The following is a 21,249-nucleotide window of genomic DNA, read 5'->3' as shown; positions in this document are numbered from 1 at the left end:
ACTGCATTCTTATCCGAGCAGGCTCGGGGAGCGGTGGGAGGGGCGGGGAGGAGAGTGAGAGAGATCTCTCTCTCCTCCCCGCCGCCCCTCCGAGCCTGCTCGGATGAGAATGCAGTTACTCGAGAAGAGCGAAGCTCGCTCGAGTAACCGCCTTATCAGAGCGTGCTCGCTCATCTCTATTTTGAGACATAATAGGGCTGCAACCAGGGCATTGGACCTTGGTACGATTTTGAGTTTTTTTGCTCAGTTTCTGCATAAATCTAAAATACCTAATAATGCAGCATTGCTTCTGGGAGAGAATATCTGTGTAGAGCCAGTGCCAGAGCCAGTAGGGCAGCACTTGGAGGCTGTCCAGCCTGTACTAAGGAAGCACATAGCCATCATGCACATACAGGCTCTATACACAGGGCAACTGAATTTTCCGTTGCACTATATTTGCTTCATAACATTAAAAGCATTAACAAACAGGAACACAAACAAGACACACATCATGTGATATTTATTAAAATAGCGGTAGATATAACCATCTCTTTATTACAGGCAGCAGAGTATCTCTTACATGTTCTATTATAAGGTTAGTGTAAAAAAGAACTATTATAGCAAACTATCGGCACCAAAGATAGACTCATTGAAAGAACCGAAGTGTCATGGATGGGATCGGTTATTACCATTACAATTGGGTTGATGACCCACCTCTAGGTATTTGTAATTGTGTTTACCTATCATACTATGCCATCTGGCTAATTATCATCCATTTAGCATGGATTGATGATATGAAATCCTGACAACCATGTCAATTATGCAATAAAGCAATTTCTTCTATTCCCTGTACACATAAAATATCTCAAAGTTAGCCAAAATTGAGTAAATTCTACAAAATTACAGACTTAGAACAGTCGGATTAAGCAGATCAGATGATGGGGTATATACTCCACTATTGCTGTGTATGTTCAATAGCAGCCTATATTAAAATAAAAGACTTTTTAAAAACAATTTCTATAGTTTGCTTTTAGGCGTATTCATTTCCAAGCCATATCTCACAGGCATTTCCATTCCATCCTTCCCAGCATTCACAGTTGCCACAGTTACATATCCCGTTGCCTAAAAACAAATTGAATAGGAGTTTAATTGTCACAATCAAAGTGTACTACTTCAAATGCCTTATTAAAGAGTAGCAGGTCATAATCAAAACCCTATAACTGGTCCCTTAAATATTCCCTTTTTGTGTGGAGCACTTTGCATTTGATTTAGCAGCAACTGGAAATATAGACTTTCAGACAACTAATAGCATCTTTTCAGCAGTGCTCTTAGCAAAGTGCTATACACTATAATCATGCTGTCTTTTCTTTCTCTGAGGCTTTATAGTGTGTTAGATGGATACATAGCCGTACTCATCTGCACTGGCTGCACCTGAAGACCAGAATTAACCCTTTCAGCTTCATAAGACTATGTATTAGTGATAGAAACCTTCTTGTACATATAGAACATATATTCATATTTAGGCTTTTTCTGACTATCTAGGTTTTCACCCATCGATATAGCAATGCTCTACGTGCTGAAGGGTTGCAAAATTATAAATTAATTAAAGAAGTAAAAATGTTTTTCACCAGTGCAGTAAATCTATGGCACTGTGATTAATATATAAATAAACATATACATTAGGCTTCCCAACAAAGTCTAATGACATAAAACATACATCCCTCTTTGTGACTATGTCATTGGACTATATTACAGGCAGTAACTCAGATCGGTACAATAGGCACTATGGAATGACAAGGAGCCCCCTGTGGCTCTATACTACATGGAGCTCTGAGAGGTCTCATATGTCAGAGATATTCTCCCCTACAAGCATTGCTTCTAGGAGAAAACACCTCTGTACACATGACCTCTCATGGAATATGCCACATTTATTCTCAGGTTAATACAGAATGTGAAAGAATGCAAACCTTTCTATGTCTCCATATGAAATCATGCACCTATATGTGTGCCGTATGGAGTAAGGTCTTCTGCACGCAGCAAAACAATAAAGAGTAGTTCCACTATTGTTACTCTATTTCCTTTGTACGGGGGTGAATGGGGAATGGAAAGCGTGTTGCCAGGGTGAACATTCTTTCCACATTAAAAGCTATTTAACAACTTGATAAATCTTATCCATGACAATGAAAACAGCAGTAAGAAGTAAAGAATGAGTGCTCTACAAGTCATGGATAAGGGCAAAGCCAGAACCACAGAGGGGAAAATTCTTCCTGATCCTACAAATATGATCAGGTCAAAAAATCCACAATAGAAGAAGCAATGCCCACATAAATGCAACTAATAAAGGCATTGTACCTATAATAACAGTCACCTTTATTTATATAGCGCATACATATTCCACAGCACCTTTCATTGAGTACTGTCACCATTGGGACTCACAATTTTTTAAAATTACTTATTAGCATGTTTTTTGATTGTGGGAGGAAACACATGGGCAGAACATACAAACTCTATGTAGATGTTGTCCTTAGTGGGATTCGAACCCAGGACCCCAATTCTGCAAGTGCTAATCACTGAGCCACGATGCTGCCCATTAGGGTTAGTGATTAAACCATAGTCTATAAGCATTCTGCACTAGCTAATGCATATTGTATGGAGCCTCTGAACATGTATTAGTGATAGAAACCTTCTTGTACATATAGAACATATATTCATATTTAGGCTTTTTCTGACTATCTAGGTTTTCACCCATCGATATAGCAATGCTCTACGTGCTGGAGGGTTGCACAATTATAAATTAATTAAAGAAGTAAAAATGTTTTTCACCAGTGCAGTAAATCTATGGCACTGTGATTAATCTTGTGACCTTGTAGTCTATAGGATTGATAAATTATAACTTTCACCAAGTTGCTCTATCGTTTTTTTTCTTCTCCAGAGCTCTAAATGTAGACTGTTCAATAGTTAAGAAAGGGATACAGTAGATATACTAACTGAAAGAAGACTATGCAGGGCTACTGCTATTAATTTCGAATGTTGATTCAAGAATATGGCTGATTGCCAAGGGAAGATTTTGTGGTTTATAAATACGAAAATTTTGAAACTGGTCTTTTTGTAGCCCAGTAACTATATACTGTATGAAAGACATACTGCACCATAGGCTAACATGAAGTAATCAGTTTCTTACACTGAGAACTTACTGCTCATAGGTTGGACACTAGAGTATCGTTTTCTACCCTCGTTTCTATTAGTGCAGTAGGAGAGTCATTGATGCTGAGATTTGAAGATTACCTCCATGCACCTCACCGTGTCAACCCTTGGCACAAGCCTGTGTGATCATCTAAAAATATCAACAGATAAGTGCAGCAGGTATAATGTCTTTGGAATATTGATGTTCTTTCATCTTTCTTCTTGCAGTTTCTAGCACAGAGACATATGTCTGTAATACCTAAAACACTTCGGATACACCTTGATCAGTCTTGTCATGTCTCCAAGTGTCTACACTGAACAATACTAAAATTACATGCTGTCAAACTCAATGCTATATTTTCCAGGAAATCAAACAAAGGCGGTTGATAATCTGAGAAAAAAAAAGAATCTGAAACACGAAAAAATCCTAAATGTAGGAACCGAGGAGGTTTATAGATTTAGTTATCAATCACACTGGTAGCACATATATAGTAAAAACAAGAATACGTATCCTGTTATTATGACTGCACACAAAGAATAAGACTAAGCCAGTCACACTGCTAGTAGGCACACAACACACTTAGAGGGTATGTAACAGACTACTTTGTTGCTCCATTGGATCTAAAATTTTAGGGGTAAAGCAACTTTGCATATAGTCTTGATTACAAATATAGATGTGGGTCAGGAAGAGGATCTTTTCTCCTTAGGGAGAACACCTAGAAGGTGTGAGAAAACTTATAAAGCTATCCAACCTCCTGTGGGAAATATGCAAATGCAGGATATAACAATGCCTTCACAGCGCCACCTATTGGAAGGCAGCAGGGAATTATGAGCCAAAGCCAGAATCTTCTTCAGAAGGAAAAGATAAGCATGCACAGACAGCTGTTTCTGGATGATTGCCTCTCAGCTGTTTTGGGGTGATTCCATCTTCCCATTTGCATATTGTAGGAGCATTGTTCCATCTTCTGATTTGCATATGCAAAGCTGACATATGACATTTAATAATCCACACCTCAGGTTAATTTTCACACAGAACATTTCTATTGCAATTGTATTCTGCTGCAGATTTCACTGTGCAACAAGTTTTTAAACAATTTTTGTAACAAAAAACAAGCTATTTATATGTTTCTGTAAAATTAAAACTTGCTAATTATAATTAAAAACTGAGTAATAGCAGCACGTCTCAAGTTCAAGTTATTTAACCCCTTAGTGACCAAGCATATTTTTCCGTTTAAAAAATCGTAACTCCTTTATTTATCCATCGACGTCGCTGTATGAGGGCTTGTTTTTTGCAGGCTGAGTTGTATTTTTTAATTATACTATTTAACGTACCATATAATGTACTGAAAAACTTTTAAAAAGTTCTAAGTGGAGTAAAATGAAAAAAAACCACGAAATTCCGCCATCTTTCGGTGCGACATGTTTCTACAGCCCACAAACTGCAACAAAAATGACATGATAACTTTATTCTATGGGTCAGTACGATTACTATGATACCAAACTTATATAGTTTTTTTTTTTTTGCTGTACTATTTTGTTTTTTTTTCAAAGATATTTAATTTTTTAAAAATTATTTTCTGCACGCAATAGCTTTTTTATTTTTTCGTCCACATAGGTGTACAAGGGCTTATTTCTTGCAGGACAACCTGTAGTTTGCGTTAGTATCATTTTGAAATATGTACGACTTTTTAATCACTTTTTATTGCATTTTTTCTTGGAGACAGAATGACCAAAAAAAACGCATTTCTGGTGTTCTTAATTGTTTTTTCGGACGACGTTCACCATACAGGGTAAATAATGCGTTACTTTGATAGATCAGACTTTTACGGATGCAGCGATACCAAACATGTATTTTTGTTTTATGACTTTGATTCTTTTATTTAGTCTAACCAATGACCTGTAAAGACACAGTTCATTACTTACAACCTACTGGTGGATGATCTGCAGTGTTTACGGCACGTGGAAACATACCCTATATGTTACATAAACCTACCCTTATAGTGTTCAGCCAGCACGCGGTGTGTAACAGTGATTGTGAAATAGTTGCGCAATCACTTTTGTTATTTTTTTTATTAAGCGAGGTTAATGGCGAGCCGACTGGATTAATTGTATAGGCATATTTCCAAAACATAAAGTACAACGGCAATTGGATTACAGTATTCCCCATAATTGGAAAACCTTACGTGGCAGAAAAAAACACATCATATTTGCATTCAGCGCACTAAAGTTACTATGGGCCGCCTATCTGCTTATCGGTTACAAAAATTGTGTTGGACAGTGTTATCTGTCCAAAAGTCCAGACAGAAAATTTGCAGGAATTCTGTCTCGCGTGCACCTACCCAATCCATTGTGTTTTATTGTCTGCTCAGGAGCTTATCAAGGAGCAGGGGACAGATGAAACGGAATGTGGCTGCAGAATTAGACACCGAAGATTTTGCAGTCCAATTATGGAAGCAAATAGTGCAGCTCTGCATAAAAGCTCCAGACACACAATTCTAGGTTTGTTTTCAATCAAGACTGTTTTCAAAGTTGTTTTACTTTTTTCATTTCAAACGCTCTGGGGCAATAGAAAAAATAGTTATAAACATAGACATACTCCTTAGAGCGACTGTTGGTTATAGGACAAAATTCTATCCTAGGACCGGAAGGTGAAGGGGATACATTACCTGTAGTTTTGCCAGCCGTTGCTCTGTTCCACAAGTTCCCGATGCCGTTTTTTGGGAGGCCAGGATGGCTGCTGCCATCTTTAGACTACACAATGGTCCATTGTGCATTGGTAGTATTAGGACTATCAATGCACTTTACTTGCTCTGTGATTGGCCAGTGCTGCTCACGTGATCAGCCAATCACAGAGCAATGTATAATGTAATTACTAAAGGACTGTGGCTATCTTGGCTGCCTGCAAATGGTACTGGAAACTGGTGAAACCAAACAATGGGTGACACAATCAACTACAGGTAGCGTACCCCCCTCCGACCTCAACCAGTTTTAATTATAATTTAAACTATTTAAGCCCTAGCTGATATACATGTACAGTATGTCAGATGGCATAGGAAAGTGTATTGAGTAGGCTCAGGAGCTGAACTAAGATTAATGTTAATAAGAGTTTAAAGAGATCATTATCATTTGTGAAAATATTGTTTATTTGTAAATGTACTTGGAGAGGAAATTAAGAAAAGACTAAAAAATAAAACTGTTTTTTATTAATATTGGTTAAAAGACATTCACACAAAAGGGCACACTAAGCCGCACCATAGGAATTGGGGGAGGGATACCACACCCACTAGGCTAGGGCAAAAAAGAAAAACCAAGAGACACAAATTCACGTACAGACACACAACAACGATGAAACGTCAGTCCTTCGGGACTGATAAAAATAATAGTCCGCCTAGGAGAACATGGTCCTCCCAAATGAGTGGTGTATAAGGACCACAGCATATCACTAGAAAGATGGCTATGGTAAAGCTCCAAATAGTTAAGGAGAAGAATATTATAGAGTCTGGCAGTATGTAATTAAAGCTCAGTTGTTGAATTCGATATGATCTAAGCTCAGATGTTTAGCGATTAATGCGGGTCATCAGGAAGTTGGAGAGTTTACTATAAAGTGGTTGTTGCTGAAAGGTGAACGTCTTACTGACTTAGGCCTTAGTCACACGGGCGTTTTTTCACGCGATTTGCGGATCGCATGACGGATGCGCATCCGCAAATCGCGTGACCGGTGCGTGCAAGTCGCCCGCAAATCGCCCGAAAATCTGCTCCTAGCCGCGTTTCATTAGAAACGGGCCGGAGCTGTCCAGCGCATTGCATTCAATGGAGACGGCAATACAGCCGTCTCCATTGAAAGCAATGCGCTGCGGGCGAGCCGGGATGAATTGTCGTAAGGGCTTAAATATATAAGCCCTTCCCTGCAATGCATCCTAAAATGTGTAAAAATAAAAAATATATATGCACTTACCTTCTCCCGGCAGCTGGAGCTCCGAGCGGCCGTCCTGCAGTGGGTGTGAAGGGGGTGTGAGTCAGACCTGCCCCCTGATTGGCTCAGCGCTGAGCCAATCAGAGGCATGCCTCACTCACACCCATTCATGAATTCATGAATGGATGTGAGTCAGACCTGCCCCTGATTGGCTCAGCACTGAGAGGCAGCAGTCACTCACCCATTCATGAATTCATGAATGGGTGTGTGAGTGAAACAGGCCTCTGATTGGTCAGGCTGTGACCAATCAGAGGCAGATCATTCAGCAGGCGGGGATTTTAAAGCCCCGCCGGCTGAATAGTGCCGAGAAGCAGTTCAGGAGAACTGACAGCGGCCGCGGCTGGACTCCGGCTGCACTAGAAAGGTGAGTATACAATTTTTTTTTTATTTTAACACATTTTAGGATGAATTGCAGGGAAGGGTTTATATATTTAACCCCTTCCCGACAATTCACCCCGCGCACGCCGGCAGCCCATTGCTTTCAATGGAGCGGCTGTATTGCCGCTCCATTGAATTCAATGGGCAAACATCGTTCTTCTCTGCCACAGCTGTTACAGCTGTGGCAGAGAAGAATGATTTGTCTTCTATATGTTCTCAATGGGGTCGGCGCTGCTGCCGCCGGCCCCATTGAGCGCATATACAGAAGCGAACAGGAATCGCAGATCGCAGATAGGTGCGATCTGCGATTTTTTGTTCTATAATTTATCGGACGAGCGCATAAAAAGCGCTCATGTGTCCGATACCATTGCAAAGCAATGGTTTTAAAAAATCGCCGGACGCATGCGCATGCGCAAATCGCGGCAAAAAACGCCCGTCTGACTAAGCCCTCATTGTCACCTGGAATGCAACATCAAGCTATCTAATTGCAGTCTGCTAATATATTGATAGAGTGCATTAAAATATTGCCTATCTTTACAATAATAAGGGGAGTGATACACTCAGCCCAGTGTTGATGCTGAGCGGTATCTATACTGTAGTGAGAGGGCTAACCACAGTAGATAATGAATTTTACTGTGGTCTCTTGGAAGCGCTACAGCTTGGGAGACTAATTGTTAAGTCTCTTAAATGCTTTTTCTCCTCTATTGTGCTTCAATTTAGAGGGATATACCAGTCTTGGAGTTGCCTCCCAAATATTCCCCTTAATGTGGGGGTGTTAGTATACTGGATGTCTTAAAGAGCAGCATTGCTCCTCTCTACTACTGCGCTAGAAAGATTCCTTGCGTTTAGCTCGCATTCTCACTACCTAAAGTTTCAAATACTTTGCCTACGCCCTATACACACTATTCTGTCATGGATTAATACCAAAAAGGGACAGAAACCAGGTGAAGCGGAGACCAACGTGTACACCACGGTTTTCCGTTTGACTTTTGAAAGCCTATGCCTCTGTCCAGGGTTCTATTTGAATGCCGGTTTTGGTGATTCAGACAGAACCCCTGGAAGGAAGGACTGGGCGCACACTGAAATGCTGTGTGAAACAGTGTGAGGACCCAGTTTAATGGATTATAGGAGTACAGCATAGTTGTAGTCTAGAGAGGGAAGGAAGTGGTTAAGACTGGAGGCACAAGAAGGGTAGCATAGTAAGACTGTGTAGGGAGGAAAGGATGACATTGTGCAGGTAATAGTAAACTTTATTGGGGGAAGTGAGAGAGGAAGGGGTTCAGATTTGAGATCTGAATTATAAAGAATTAGAGCAGACAAACTGATCAAATATCTTCCTCTTCTGCATGCATTCAGCCTGCCTCCGCTGCCTCCTCTTTAGAAGGGGCTCCATGTGAGAGGATCATATCCCTCCTCCTGCACTGCACACAAGAGCTTCGCAGCAGCACAGGAGACATCACAGAGGGCATGAAAACTGCATGGCTGATATTTTCATAGGGCAGTACTGGCTGACCCCAGGACACAGAAAGCCTATGGTAGGATAAAACAGCTGACTGCTGCTGCAGTAGCCACCCTGCACCAAAGACCTTTAAATTTTCTAGTAAGATGCTGCAGCAGTCAGCTGCTTTCTTCAACTGGCGCCCTGTACACTGGCTGAAAAATATAGTTTTCCCAAGCTGGCGCCCCAAATGCACTCAACCTTAGTTGCCTCCATGGCTCATGTCCCCTCAAGTATGTCCCCACATGCACAAAGTGTACAAATTTGTCATTAGTTGTGTCTGGCTCAGGCAATAAAACATATGGTTGGACACAACTGTTAAATCTGAACCATCCCTAACAGTAATAAATCTTTACATCTATCGCCAGATTAAAAGTAGACATAGATATAATCATGCTAACAATCCAATATTTACCTAATATTGCAATGTGCATGCTATAATATGATATGTATTGTAAATATCCATTGTTGGGCACAAAATAGCAAAGATTTTATGTTGCATTTGTAAAGACGCACACCCATGTATAGTGTTGCTATAGAGACAGACTTGAGAGATGCACCAAAAACTGCACTAAAATTGTAGTGTGCCAAAAATTTAGCACAGTGGAACTGAGCATGTTCACTGGACTCTGACTGATTGCATGATGCCTTGAGATAAAAAGGGATCATTTTAGCTGTGTAGTGAGCTGTGCTGGTGTCACAAAAGAGGCTGAGAAAGCTGCTGTCTGCAAGACCAGGAGGTGGAAAAGAGAGGAGCTGCAAAGGACTTGGCCCAGGAAAGGCGTATTAGCAATGCTAAAGAGACATCGAGAGAAACAGAGAGTAGCGCTCCCGACCCCAAATGAGATTGCAGAAGAGATTGAGTTGGTGGATTCTGTGACTCCTACATAGCGAACTGTAAGTGAGTCCAGCCTCTAAAAGGACTTTTTGACTGTAGGTGTGCACCTCGATAGAGATAGATTTTTGTGTCATCACTCAAACTCCTCAGGTTTACAAAGGAATGGGGGAGCGTAGACATCTACCTATTGTTGGACTGAGACACTTGACATAGGGGAAAGTTGAATTGTCTATAGAAGTAAGAATATACTCAACCACAGAGGGAAATGTATATTATGTTCCATAATCTGCATTTTTATTAAATTGCCTTGTTCGTACTACCGCTACATTATAGTCAAAAGCATTTCATGTTTAGTTAAATGAGGGTGAAAAATCTATTTTTTTGCTTACTATTATACAATTGTTTATTTTTATTTCTGTGTCCTTTAATAAATACTGTATACTCTGGTTACTGCATCTGCTGTAACGTATCCTAGTACCTGTGTGCCGGCCATGTGGCCCGTTAAACATTGAAAGTCTTGACTGCACTTTGTGCAAAGCTTTAAAAAGATTGACTATGCATAGCAATAAAAACTATTCTGGAAGTATAGTTTTATAATCTTCCAGACATGGGTGTAACTATAAGGGGTGCAGAGGGTACGGTCACACCTGGGCCCAGGAGCCTTAGGGCACCTATAAAATCTCTCTTCCCCATATTGCAAACCAATACTATCGATGAAACTTTACAGTTCCAGATTTTGCACTGGGGCCCAGCAGCTTCAAGTTGTGCCTCTGCTTTCAGATGATGGGATATATTTTCATTAGTTCAAAACAAGTGAAAAATTACAATAGGCTATCAGCATCCAAATGACTGATTTATCACATCTAGGGCTAATTCACATTGGTGTATGCATTTTTTTTTACCAGACTGTCCCCTTAAAGGGGTTCTGTGAAAAACGCAGCGTTCTCAATGAATGTGCATGTGTGTTTCTGGTACATATTTGGTGTATTTTTGTTTCCTGTTGCATCCATAGTCATCGAGTTTAAAAAAACAAACAAAAAAAAACGCAGGTTGGCCTAACTAATGTGCCTTATTTTTCTCAGTGTCTCCTGACAACCTGCATAAAAAATGCAGTGAATAAGCATGTAACATCCGTATTCACTGCGTTTTTTACTCTGCCATAAACTTTCATGGACTATTTTGGCCTGTGAATATAGGCTAAAATAGAACATGCTATGATTTTCTATACGGATGCAGTACGGACATCTGAGTACACCAAATTAATTAAATGGATCCGTAAGTAATATAGAGTGAATAAGGACAGAAAGTACGCTCATGTGAATGGGACCTTCATACTGAAGTATCAGAAAACAAGCCATGTCTTTAGAGTCCTTGATAGCAATAGATATACCTTTGTGATGTAGTTGCTTAAAAAAAAGACTGTACATTCATGTTTTATTCCTTCAAAGTTGTAAAAACAATCCAGGGAAAATTTTAGATTTGCAGAAAAAGTCTCATAGGTAGAATATTTTATATGTCCTCGTAGGATTACAGAGGACAGCAATGTGAGGAAGAGTCTTTCTTGACAAGAACGGTGATTACATCTAACATTCTGTTTACCTGTGCAAATAAGGCCATCGTGTTTGTCGCAGTCCCTGTCATCACATTCGCAGAATTCCCCTGAAACATACCAGTCCTGTGGTGAACAGATGCATTTTCCACAATGGCAGGAACCTGAAAACATAAATGGCCATTATTTGTAGCGACAGATATTCTGAGCAAAACACAAGGCTACATGGTAATTTGTGTAGGGCAGACTTTTTCATTTACTGAACATAGTTTCAATAAAAAAAAAAAATAAAGTCTTACTTTTTAAAGAGATATTTTACATTGATAATGAAAGTAATTTTTTATATAGAAGTTTCAATGTCTTCTATCCGGTAAAGTAATGCTTGCTCTGGGGTTGCCATGGTAGCAGAATCAGTCCTATCCTTCTGTGAATGGACATCCTGTCAAGTGATATTTACTCTTATAGATATGTTCTAAAAGTGGAGGTCACATGGCAGGATTTCCATGTAGAAGTTTCTCATTGCTGTCATGACAACCCCAGAGCAAGCATTAATGCAAACAATATTCATTTTACAGCAAGGCATAGGAGATGAAAGAAGTACTCCATTGAACATACATTCTTCCATCACTGCACCTCTCAGCTGTCTAACACATGCTGGACATTTCCTATGTATACTGCACTCACTTACATGCAGTGCAGCTTCCTGTCTGACACATATCGAACACCATTTTGAAATTTAGATTTAGTCATGCCCGCCTCTTTGCTATGCTATTAAGCCCATCAGCACAGTATCACATGACCAGCTAGAGCAGTATTAACTCTGCCTGCTGAGAAGAAAGTGTGACTATCATTACCCTGCGTATTCTCCTAAATGAGCTAAAGACCATACATATACAATCAGGGTTTTTGAACTGTCATTTCCTTCATTATAACTGTGTGACAGAAGCCTTTATTCATGAAAACATCAGCAATAATGTAATAGGAGTTGCTGTGCCCCTCATGCAGAGCCTGTGGGGTACAATTCATGCAATTTCATTATATATGGAGCTCCTTGAGAGAACAGAAAGACGAGTAATTCCCAGGGGGTCATCATAGATCACATGACTCAACTGACTTAATTTTCATATAGAAAAGAAAGCTAAATAAGGTAATGCTAGCCTACTAATATATACCGGTGGACTTTGTTACACAATGAATGACATTTTTTTTTTACCAGACTATCCCCTTAAAAGAGGGAGGCAAAAGCTGATCACTCAGAAAATGTATTTTCCTATTTTAAAAAGTGAATTACGTTGTAATGGAAACAAATTAAAACCTTGTAAAACGGACACCTAAGGGGTGTACATTTCACAATACAAGTAAATGGCTCTCTTCGTGGGTTCTGTCATAACACTCTTTACTGCAGCTCTCACAGAACCCCCAAATGGAAATACACAGTGTATTAAACAGCTCTATGTGAAAGCCACTCAACTGAACTAACTAAATAATACAAAATGTGACTGTTCTCAGTAAGAGAAACCAAGTAATCTTGTAGATATAATACTTTTTTAAATGCTAACAAAAATAAATGATGTTATAGCAAGCTTTCAAACCCACTTAGGGTTCTTCTTCAGGCATAATGAAATAGGTCCAAAGAGGCATATCTATGTATATACATATGACACAGCACAGACATGGTGTGATTAATTTGCACTTAAAGGGGTTGTCTCGCGGCAGCAAGTGGGGTTATACACTTCTGTATGGCCATATTAATGCACTTTGTAATATACATTGTGCATTAAATATGAGCCATACAGAAGTTATTCACTTACCTGCTCCGTTGCTGGCGTCCCCGTCTCCATGGCTCCCTCTAATTCTGATGTCTTCTGGCGTTTTTAGACGCGCTTGTGCAGTCCGTGCTTCTGCCTGGTGAATGGGGCCGCTCGTGCCGGAGAGCTGGTCACTGCGTCGTCATCGTAGCTCCGCCCCGTCACATGTGCCGATTCCAGCCAATCAGGAGGCTGGAATCGTCAATGGACCGCACAGAGCCCATGGTGCACCATGGGAGAAGACCCGCGGTGCACCATGGGAGAAAACCGCGGTGCATCCCTGGGAAAGGACTGGCGGCCATCTTGGGGAGAAGATTTTTATAACTTCATATTTCGTCATATTGGTGAGTAGCAAGCGGTTTAAAAATCGCTTTAAATTGCTATTTTATGACAGGGGGGTGACAGGGGGAATGGGCTAATGTAAAATTTTGATGTTTGCCTCGGGACAACCCCTTTAAAACAATACCAGAACAGGATGAGCAGAGGAGTAAATACTTAATTAGTCCACCGATAAAGGGATGTGAAAGTTTTATGGTCTCTAAATTGGTGTTTGGGGATTACCAGGCCAGCATGTTATCTCTGCTCCAGATTTCTCATATTCTCCACTGATTAAAAAAGCCCCCTCCGAGAATCATTCTAGTTTAGAGAGTATCGAAAATGGTTATAAACTTATACTCCCAAATTCTTCTGTGATGCTGAGATTTTAAATTACCTTTCAGTATAGCAACTTTCATATGTTGTATGTTGTGTCTGTGACTAGAAAAATGCTTTGCCATAGGTAATTCTGTCCTTTTTTTTAATCGTGTTGCAATGAGACCTCATCCTCGCTTTACGTTTTTGTCCTGTTTCCCAAATATAAAGACCCCCCAACAGGAAATTTCCTGCACAGGATCAGGTACACAACATCGGGCATGGAACATGTGAATGTCCCCGGGATCTTGCAGTCTTGCTTGTGTCTTGAGGATTTGTATCCTGTCCGTTGTCAGTACATGTGAGCAGGTCTTTCAGCTCCTTAAATTGCAGGGATAAGTTCCTTTTTGTGTTTCCTGATTATTAGGTTCCTCAAATTTGGAGGTTGCCTGTAACAAAGAAGGGGGTGGTCTAGGAATATGGTTTTCAGACAGTCATCCTTGTGTAGGGTATGATGGAGTTTCTTTGTAGTTTTCCTTAGTACCTCTAGCTGTGAATTGTAGGTCACTACTCGAGGTACACGACCATTTTCTTCCTTCTCTGTGTATTGGAGTAGTTGATTTCTGGGTATCCTGGTGGCTCTGGTGGTTTGACCATCAATTGAGGTGGGATGGTAGCATTGATTTAAAAATGTCCATTTAAGATAGTATAACGGTTCCTCTCTGTCTATTGGATTGGAGCAGATGCGGTTGTATCTGATGGCCTGGCTGTAAATGATGGACTTTTTGATGTGCTTAGGATGGGAACTGTCCCTTCTGAAGCATGTGGGCCGATCAATCGGTTTTCGGTATAGGGATGTTGTATTGAGTTGTTGAAATTTTTATGGTGGTTTCCAAAAAGTTGATTTCTGTATATGAGTAGCTTAATGTTAGGTTTATAGTGGGGGAAAATGCATTGAATTTCTCATGGAAATGTATTAGTTCTTGTTCAGTGTTGGTCCAATTGATTATCATGTCATCAAAGTAGTGGAAGTAGGCCAATGGTTTGCTGGAGCAGGAGGCCAGAAAGTCACTCTCCATGAAAAGGTTGGCATATTATGATGCCATTTTACTGCCCATGGCGGTTCCAGTGAGTTGCAGGAATATCTCTTTGCCAAAGGAGAAATAACTGTGTGTGAGGATGAGTCTAATTGTAACACAGATTCAGAGGCAACCCCATTGGCCGCAAGGTGTGCCTGGCAGGTGGTAAGTCCATCTTCGTATGGTATGTTGCAGTATAAGTATTCCACATCCATGGTGACCAGGTTGGCGCCATCGAGGAGGGTACCTATGGTTGGGAGTTTGTTCAGTAGTTCCATGGTGTCCTGCAAGTAGCTGGCTGCACTTCTCACCACTGGTCTGAGGACACCTTCTACCCATCCTCAGATTTTTTTCAGTGATAATTGGCCTTCCCGGGTTGCTAGCTTTGTGTAGTTTGGGAAGTATGTAGAATACACTAACTCTTGGTCCTCCGGTATCAAGTCCAAAAGGTTTGTGGAGCCCACAGACAGGCTTCTAATGACCCTTCACATATTCCCTCACATATTTAATGCAGTCACCATATAATAGATTCTGGCTTTACACAGTGATAGTGTGCTCTCTTAGTGGCCCCACAAGGTACTAGTGTCCTCTCTATGGGACTTCAAAATATAACAGTGTCTCTTCTGTGGCCCTATGAGGTACTAGTGTCCTCCCCTTCCCCCTGAATGTCCAGCCAGCAGCACTATAGTTTCCGTAACTTAAAGTACAGCTGCTGCGGATATTTCTTGCAGTCAGTGCAGATGTTGCTACTCCCCCTCTCTCACCAGTATTACAGTGAGAGCACAGGAAGGAGAGGGAGTATCAGCCTGCATGGACAGTGGTTTTGTAAGTTACTGAAACTCCTGTGCTGATGGCCAGACATTCAGGGTAATAGGGAGGTGAGTCACCAGTGGGACACGGAAAAGGGCCATTTGACCCTAGGCCCCATAGCAGTTTTTGTAATCTGCCTACAGAGGTGGCACACCACTACCACATGTATCATACTCGGGAGAACCTGTGACCCTATGAGAATTGTGAAATCTCACATTCAGGATGCCCTTCAATTACAACATGAGAAAGTGGTGGCTCAACTGGGTAGGCTAGAGACCAACAGGATTTCAGTAGGGGCGCATGAATAATATTTGGGATCCTAAAAGACAAGAAGCTGAAGAAGAAAGACAGTAGGATAAATTACCTTTAGGATCTCGTATGGCCTGATAAACCTAAGACTCAGTTACGCTGATAGAACCTTTAATTTTTGATTCTTACTAGCCACCCAGACCTTATCTCCTACATTAAACAAAGAACCAGGGGTATAACTCTTATCCATAATTCTCTTTTGTCTCTCTACGGCTAAATTGAAATTACACTGAACTTCCAATCATACAGACTTTAATCAGTCAGTGATTTTTTCAGTCTCATGGATGTCTATCTTGGAGGAGGACGAAGAACAAAAGCAAGGGTCGAAACACTAATTTTACAAATACTGGGAATTCTGAATAGAGTCCTGATGGTGATTATTGAAAGCTAACTCTACCCAAGTTCTTGGAACTAAAGGGGCAAAAACTCTTTCAGCCACAAAATGATTACTGACTCTAAAATGGTATTCTATTTTTGCTTCTTTCATTTGTTTGAATTATGATTCACTACTTCCTTTGCATGGAACCCATTCGCTTTAGATTTGTAGTTTATTATAACCTTGTGTCATTATGTAGGTTTTTCTTAGGAAGCGTCTCCTGCCTTACAAATGCTCATTGCTTTGTTTCAGATTAAATTATCTTCTCATCAGTGTCTATCCTCCAGCCACTGTCAAATAAGCCAAATATAATTTTACCCCTTAGCATCATTCTTTGTTACTTTGAACTCACAGTTCCTATAGCTTAATCACAGAACAGTCTTTTATTTAGTCAAAATAAGTGGGACAGTAGATGTAGAATTTAAAGTAGTATGACATGAGTATGTGTGTGTCATCAGACGACTTTTGTGACAGCATGACATTTACTAAATATTATGTGCAGAATAGCTATTCCCTGAACAAAGAATTTTCTATTATTTACAATAATAATAGCCAAAAAATCTGTATTACAATATGCTAAATTAAATATCTCCTAGAATTAGAAATTCCATCTTGCAACCATATTTATTGCCCCAATCCAACATAAATAAGAACATAAAATGAAACAACTGTTTTGCTTATGCAGCTCCTATGCACATCTATGTGTTTCCATGCTTACAGGCTACAAATCCTGTGTTGTGAAACAGATGGAAGGGAATACTGACTGCAGGATCAAACTACGCAAAGTTGATTTATAGTCTCTTACCATGGAAACACGTTGGCAGAGGACCTGTGAACACAAAATAGAATTGTCTATTTGCAAATTTACAAATGTTTTTTTTTACATTTTAGAACCCACTTCCAGAGTGTTACTTATTACATACGATTAGAGATGAGCGAACGTACTCGTCCGAGCTTGATGCTCGTTCGAGTATTAGCGTATTCGAGATGCTCGTTACTAGAGGCGAGTACCACGCGATGTTCGAGTTACTTTCACTTTCATCTCTGAGACGTTAGCGCGCTTTTCTGGCCAATAGAAAGACAGGGAAGGCATTACAACTTCCCCCTGCGACGTTCAAGCCCTATACCACCCCCCTGCAGTGAGTGGCTGGCGAGATCAGGTGTCACCCGAGTATATAAATCGGCCCCTCCCGCGGCTCGCCACAGATGCATTCTGACATAGCTCAGGGAAAGTGCTGCTGATGCTGGAGCTGCTATAGGGAGAGTGTTAGGAGTGATTTTAGGCTTCAAGAACCCCAACGGTCCTTCTTAGGGCCACATCTGACCGTGTGCAGTACTGTTGAGGCTGCTTTTTGCAGTGTTGCACCTTTTTTTTTTTTTTTTTTTCTATATCGGCCGTACAGAGCATTGCGTCCTCAGTCTGCAGTAATTTTACATAGTATAGGGCCAGTAGTGCTGAGGCAGGGACAGTGAAAAAGGTGAAAGACATATACTGTCTATATAGGCAGTGGGCTTTTCCAAAGAAATTTGGGACAAAAAAATCTATTTGGGCTGCCTGTGACCGTTCTGACTGTACTGCGTCTCTGCTGGGGGTAGTAGTCCTAATTAATACGCAGCCAGCTAAGTGTTACAGCAGGCTTGCGCAAAATTCTTTCCTGGCTCTGCGTTGCCCGTTACATCATTGCTGTCATCCTGTCCAGAGGGAAACAGTCTGCACTGCAGTAATTTTACATAGTATAGGGCCAGTAGTGCTGAGGCAGGGACAGTGAAAAACGTGAAAGACATATACTGTCTATATAGGCAGTGGGCTTTTCCAAAAAAATTTGGGCTAAAAAAATATATTTGGGCTGCCTGTGACCGTCCTGACTGTACTGCGTCTCTGCTGGGGGTAGTAGTCCTAATTCATACGCAGCCAGCTAAGTGTTACAGCGGGCATGCGCAAAATTCTTTCCTGGCTCTGCTGTGCGTTCCGTAAGCGAAGTCAGCCTCCAACCACAGGCCAATAAGCGGCACATTTAATTACAGCGTTCTGTTTCTGCACTACTGGTAATACACCATGCTGAGGGGTAGGGGTAGGCCTAGAGGACGTGGACGAGGACGCGGAGGCCCAAGTCAGAGTGTGGGCACAGGCCGAGCTCCTGATATAGGTGTATCGCAGCCGACTGCTGCGGGATTAGGAGAAAGGCACGTTTCTGGCGTCCCGACATTCATCTCACAATTAATGGGTCCACGCGGTAGACCTTTATTAGAAAATGAGCAGCGTGAGCAGGTCCTGTCGTGGATGACAGAAAGTGCATCCAGCAATCTATCGACCACCCAGAGTTCTGCGCCGTCCACTGCTGCAACTCTGAATCCTCTGGCTGCTGCTCCTTCTTCCTCCCAGCCTCCTCACTCCATTACAATGACACATTCTGAGGAGCAGGCAGACTCCCAGGAACTGTTCCCGGGCCCCTGCCCAGAATGGGCAGCAATGGTTCCTCTCCCACCGGAGGAGTTTGTCGTGACCGATGCCCAACCTTTGGAAAGTTCCCGGGGTCCGGGGGATGAGGCTGAGGGCTTCCGGCAACTGTCTCAAGAGCTTTCAGTGGGTGAGGAGGACGATGACGATGAGACACAGTTGTCTATCACTCAGGTAGTAGTAATTGGAGTAAGTCCGAGGGAGGAGCGCACAGAGGATTCGGAGGAAGAGCAGCAGGACGATGAGGTGACTGACCCCACCTGGTTTGCTAAGCCTACTGAGGACAGGTCTTCAGAGGGGGAGGCAAGTGCAGCAGCAGGGCAGGTTGGAAGAGCCAGTGCGGTGGCCAGGGGTAGAGGCAGGGCCAGAACGAATAATCCACCAACTGTTTTCCAAAGCGCCCCCTCGCGCCATGCCACCCTGCAGAGGCCGAGGTGCTCAAAGGTCTGGCAGTTTTTCACTGAGAGTGCAGACGACCGACGAACAGTGGTGTGCAACCTTTGTCGCGCCAAGATCAGCCGGGGAGCCACCACCACCAGCCTCACCACCACCAGACATATGATGGCCAAGCACCCCACAAGGTGGGATGAAGGCCGTTCACCGCCACCAGTTTGCACCGCTGCCTCTCCCCCTGTGCCCCAACCTGCCACTGAGATCCAACCCCCCTCTCAGGACACAGGCACTACCGTCTCCTGGCCTGCACCCACACCCTCACCTCCGCTGTCCTCGGCCCCATCCACCAATGTCTCTCAGCGCACCGTCCAGCCGTCGCTAGCGCAAGTGTTGGAGCGCAAGCGCAAGTACGCCGCCACGAACCCACATGCTCAAGCGTTAAACGTGCACATAGCCAAATTGATCAGCCTGGAGATGCTGCCGTATAGGCTTGTGGAAACGGAGGCTTTCAAAAGCATGATGGCAGCAGCGGCCCCGCGCTACTCGGTTCCCAGTTGCCACTACTTTTCCCGATGTGCCGTCCCAGCCCTGCACGACCACGTCTCCGGCAACATTGTACGCGCCCTCACCAACGCGGTTACTGCCAAGGTCCACTTAACAACGGACACGTGGACAAGCACAGGCGGGCAGGGCCACTATATCTCCTTGACGGCACATTGGGTGACGCTTTGCGCTCGGAAACGGAGGCGGGGAAGACAGTATGTCGCTGGATAGTCAGAGCACCCTCCTGTCTATATCTCAGCGCGTTGAGGAGGAGGCGGAGGAGCATGAGGAGGAGGGAGAAGAGACAGCTTGGCCCACTGCTGAGGGTACCCATGCTGCTTGCCTGTCATCCTTTCAGCGTGTATGGCCTGAGGAGGAGGAGGAGGAGTGAGAAAGTACAGGCTCATAAAATGGAAGAATCTGTCTCAAAATGGCCGCTAGATACAAAATGGAGCATTATAAGATGTAAATAAGCTTGTGTGTAGTGAAACAATAACTCAAGCAGAAATAGCTTTGGAGCATGAGATTTGGTACAATGTCTAATGATGTGCCTCTGTTCTTTTTCATGAGAAACAAGTCTGGACACAGTTCTTATCAGAAGAAACCCTCCCACGCCTCTATTCGGAGACTTGGACAAAGGAATTGACTGTACTACAGCCACCTGAATCACAAAGTGAATACAAGGGAGGACCAGATAACACTGTCACTTTGGGTATATCCCACAACAGACACTTGAGAACATAACAGATATATTTTCACTACGCTGATTGCTGAACAATATATGATTCTTAATGTTTTTCTAACCCAATAAGATTAACCCCGTGACTAATGACGTATTCCTTTCCTGTATTAGAACTATACCAAGTCAATAAACGCTCAGAGTACGCACGCCTTAAGCAGAGTGAGCTGTATATCTGCCGCGGCTCAACTCTACGTATCTGTGGGAACTAATAACTATAAATTATATCGTTTTTGGCCTCCTTGATGCATCCAGGTACGAACTACTTTGGACTCAAGTCTTGAAAGGTTATGTGGCCGCGCAGCGATCCTTAACAGTAGGAGGAGGAGGATCCTGAAAGTGATCTTCCTAGTGAGGACAGCCATGTGTTGCGTATAGGTACCCTGGCACACATGGCTGACTTCATTTTAGGATGCCTTTCTCGTGACCCTCGCGTTACACGCATTCTGGCCACTACGGATTACTGGGTGTACACACTGCTCGACCCACGGTATAAGGAGAACCTTTCCACTCTCATACCCGAAGAGGAAAGGGGTTCGAGAGTGATGCTATACCACAGGACCCTGGCGGACAAGCTGATGGTAAAATTCCCATCCGACAGCGCTAGTGGCAGAAAGCGCAGTTCCGAGGGCCAGGTAGCAGGGGAGGCGTGGAGATCAGGCAGCATGTACAGCACAGGCAGGGGAACACTCTCTAAGGCCTTTGA

At 42.4% G+C, this 21,249-nt stretch overlaps 1 protein-coding gene across 1 annotated transcript in view; it reads right to left on the bottom strand.

Moving 5' to 3' along the window:
- Positions 1 to 482: 482 nt before the first annotated feature.
- ITGBL1 (integrin subunit beta like 1) overlaps positions 483 to 21,249 on the bottom strand; it is a 236,720-nt gene continuing 215,953 nt past the window's right edge. Inside the window, exons 10-11 of the mRNA XM_066580198.1 lie at positions 11,449 to 11,562; positions 483 to 1,101 (exon numbers count right to left, since the gene is read on the bottom strand). Of these exons, the coding sequence (XP_066436295.1) occupies positions 1,010 to 1,101; positions 11,449 to 11,562 (206 nt within the window). The 3' untranslated portion in view covers positions 483 to 1,009. The remainder of the gene's footprint in view (positions 1,102 to 11,448; positions 11,563 to 21,249) is intronic.

This window comes from Eleutherodactylus coqui, chromosome 1 (assembly GCF_035609145.1).
Source record: "Eleutherodactylus coqui strain aEleCoq1 chromosome 1, aEleCoq1.hap1, whole genome shotgun sequence".
Taxonomy (NCBI): Eukaryota; Metazoa; Chordata; class Amphibia; order Anura; family Eleutherodactylidae; genus Eleutherodactylus; species Eleutherodactylus coqui.
This window is presented reverse-complemented; position numbering and strand designations above follow the sequence as displayed.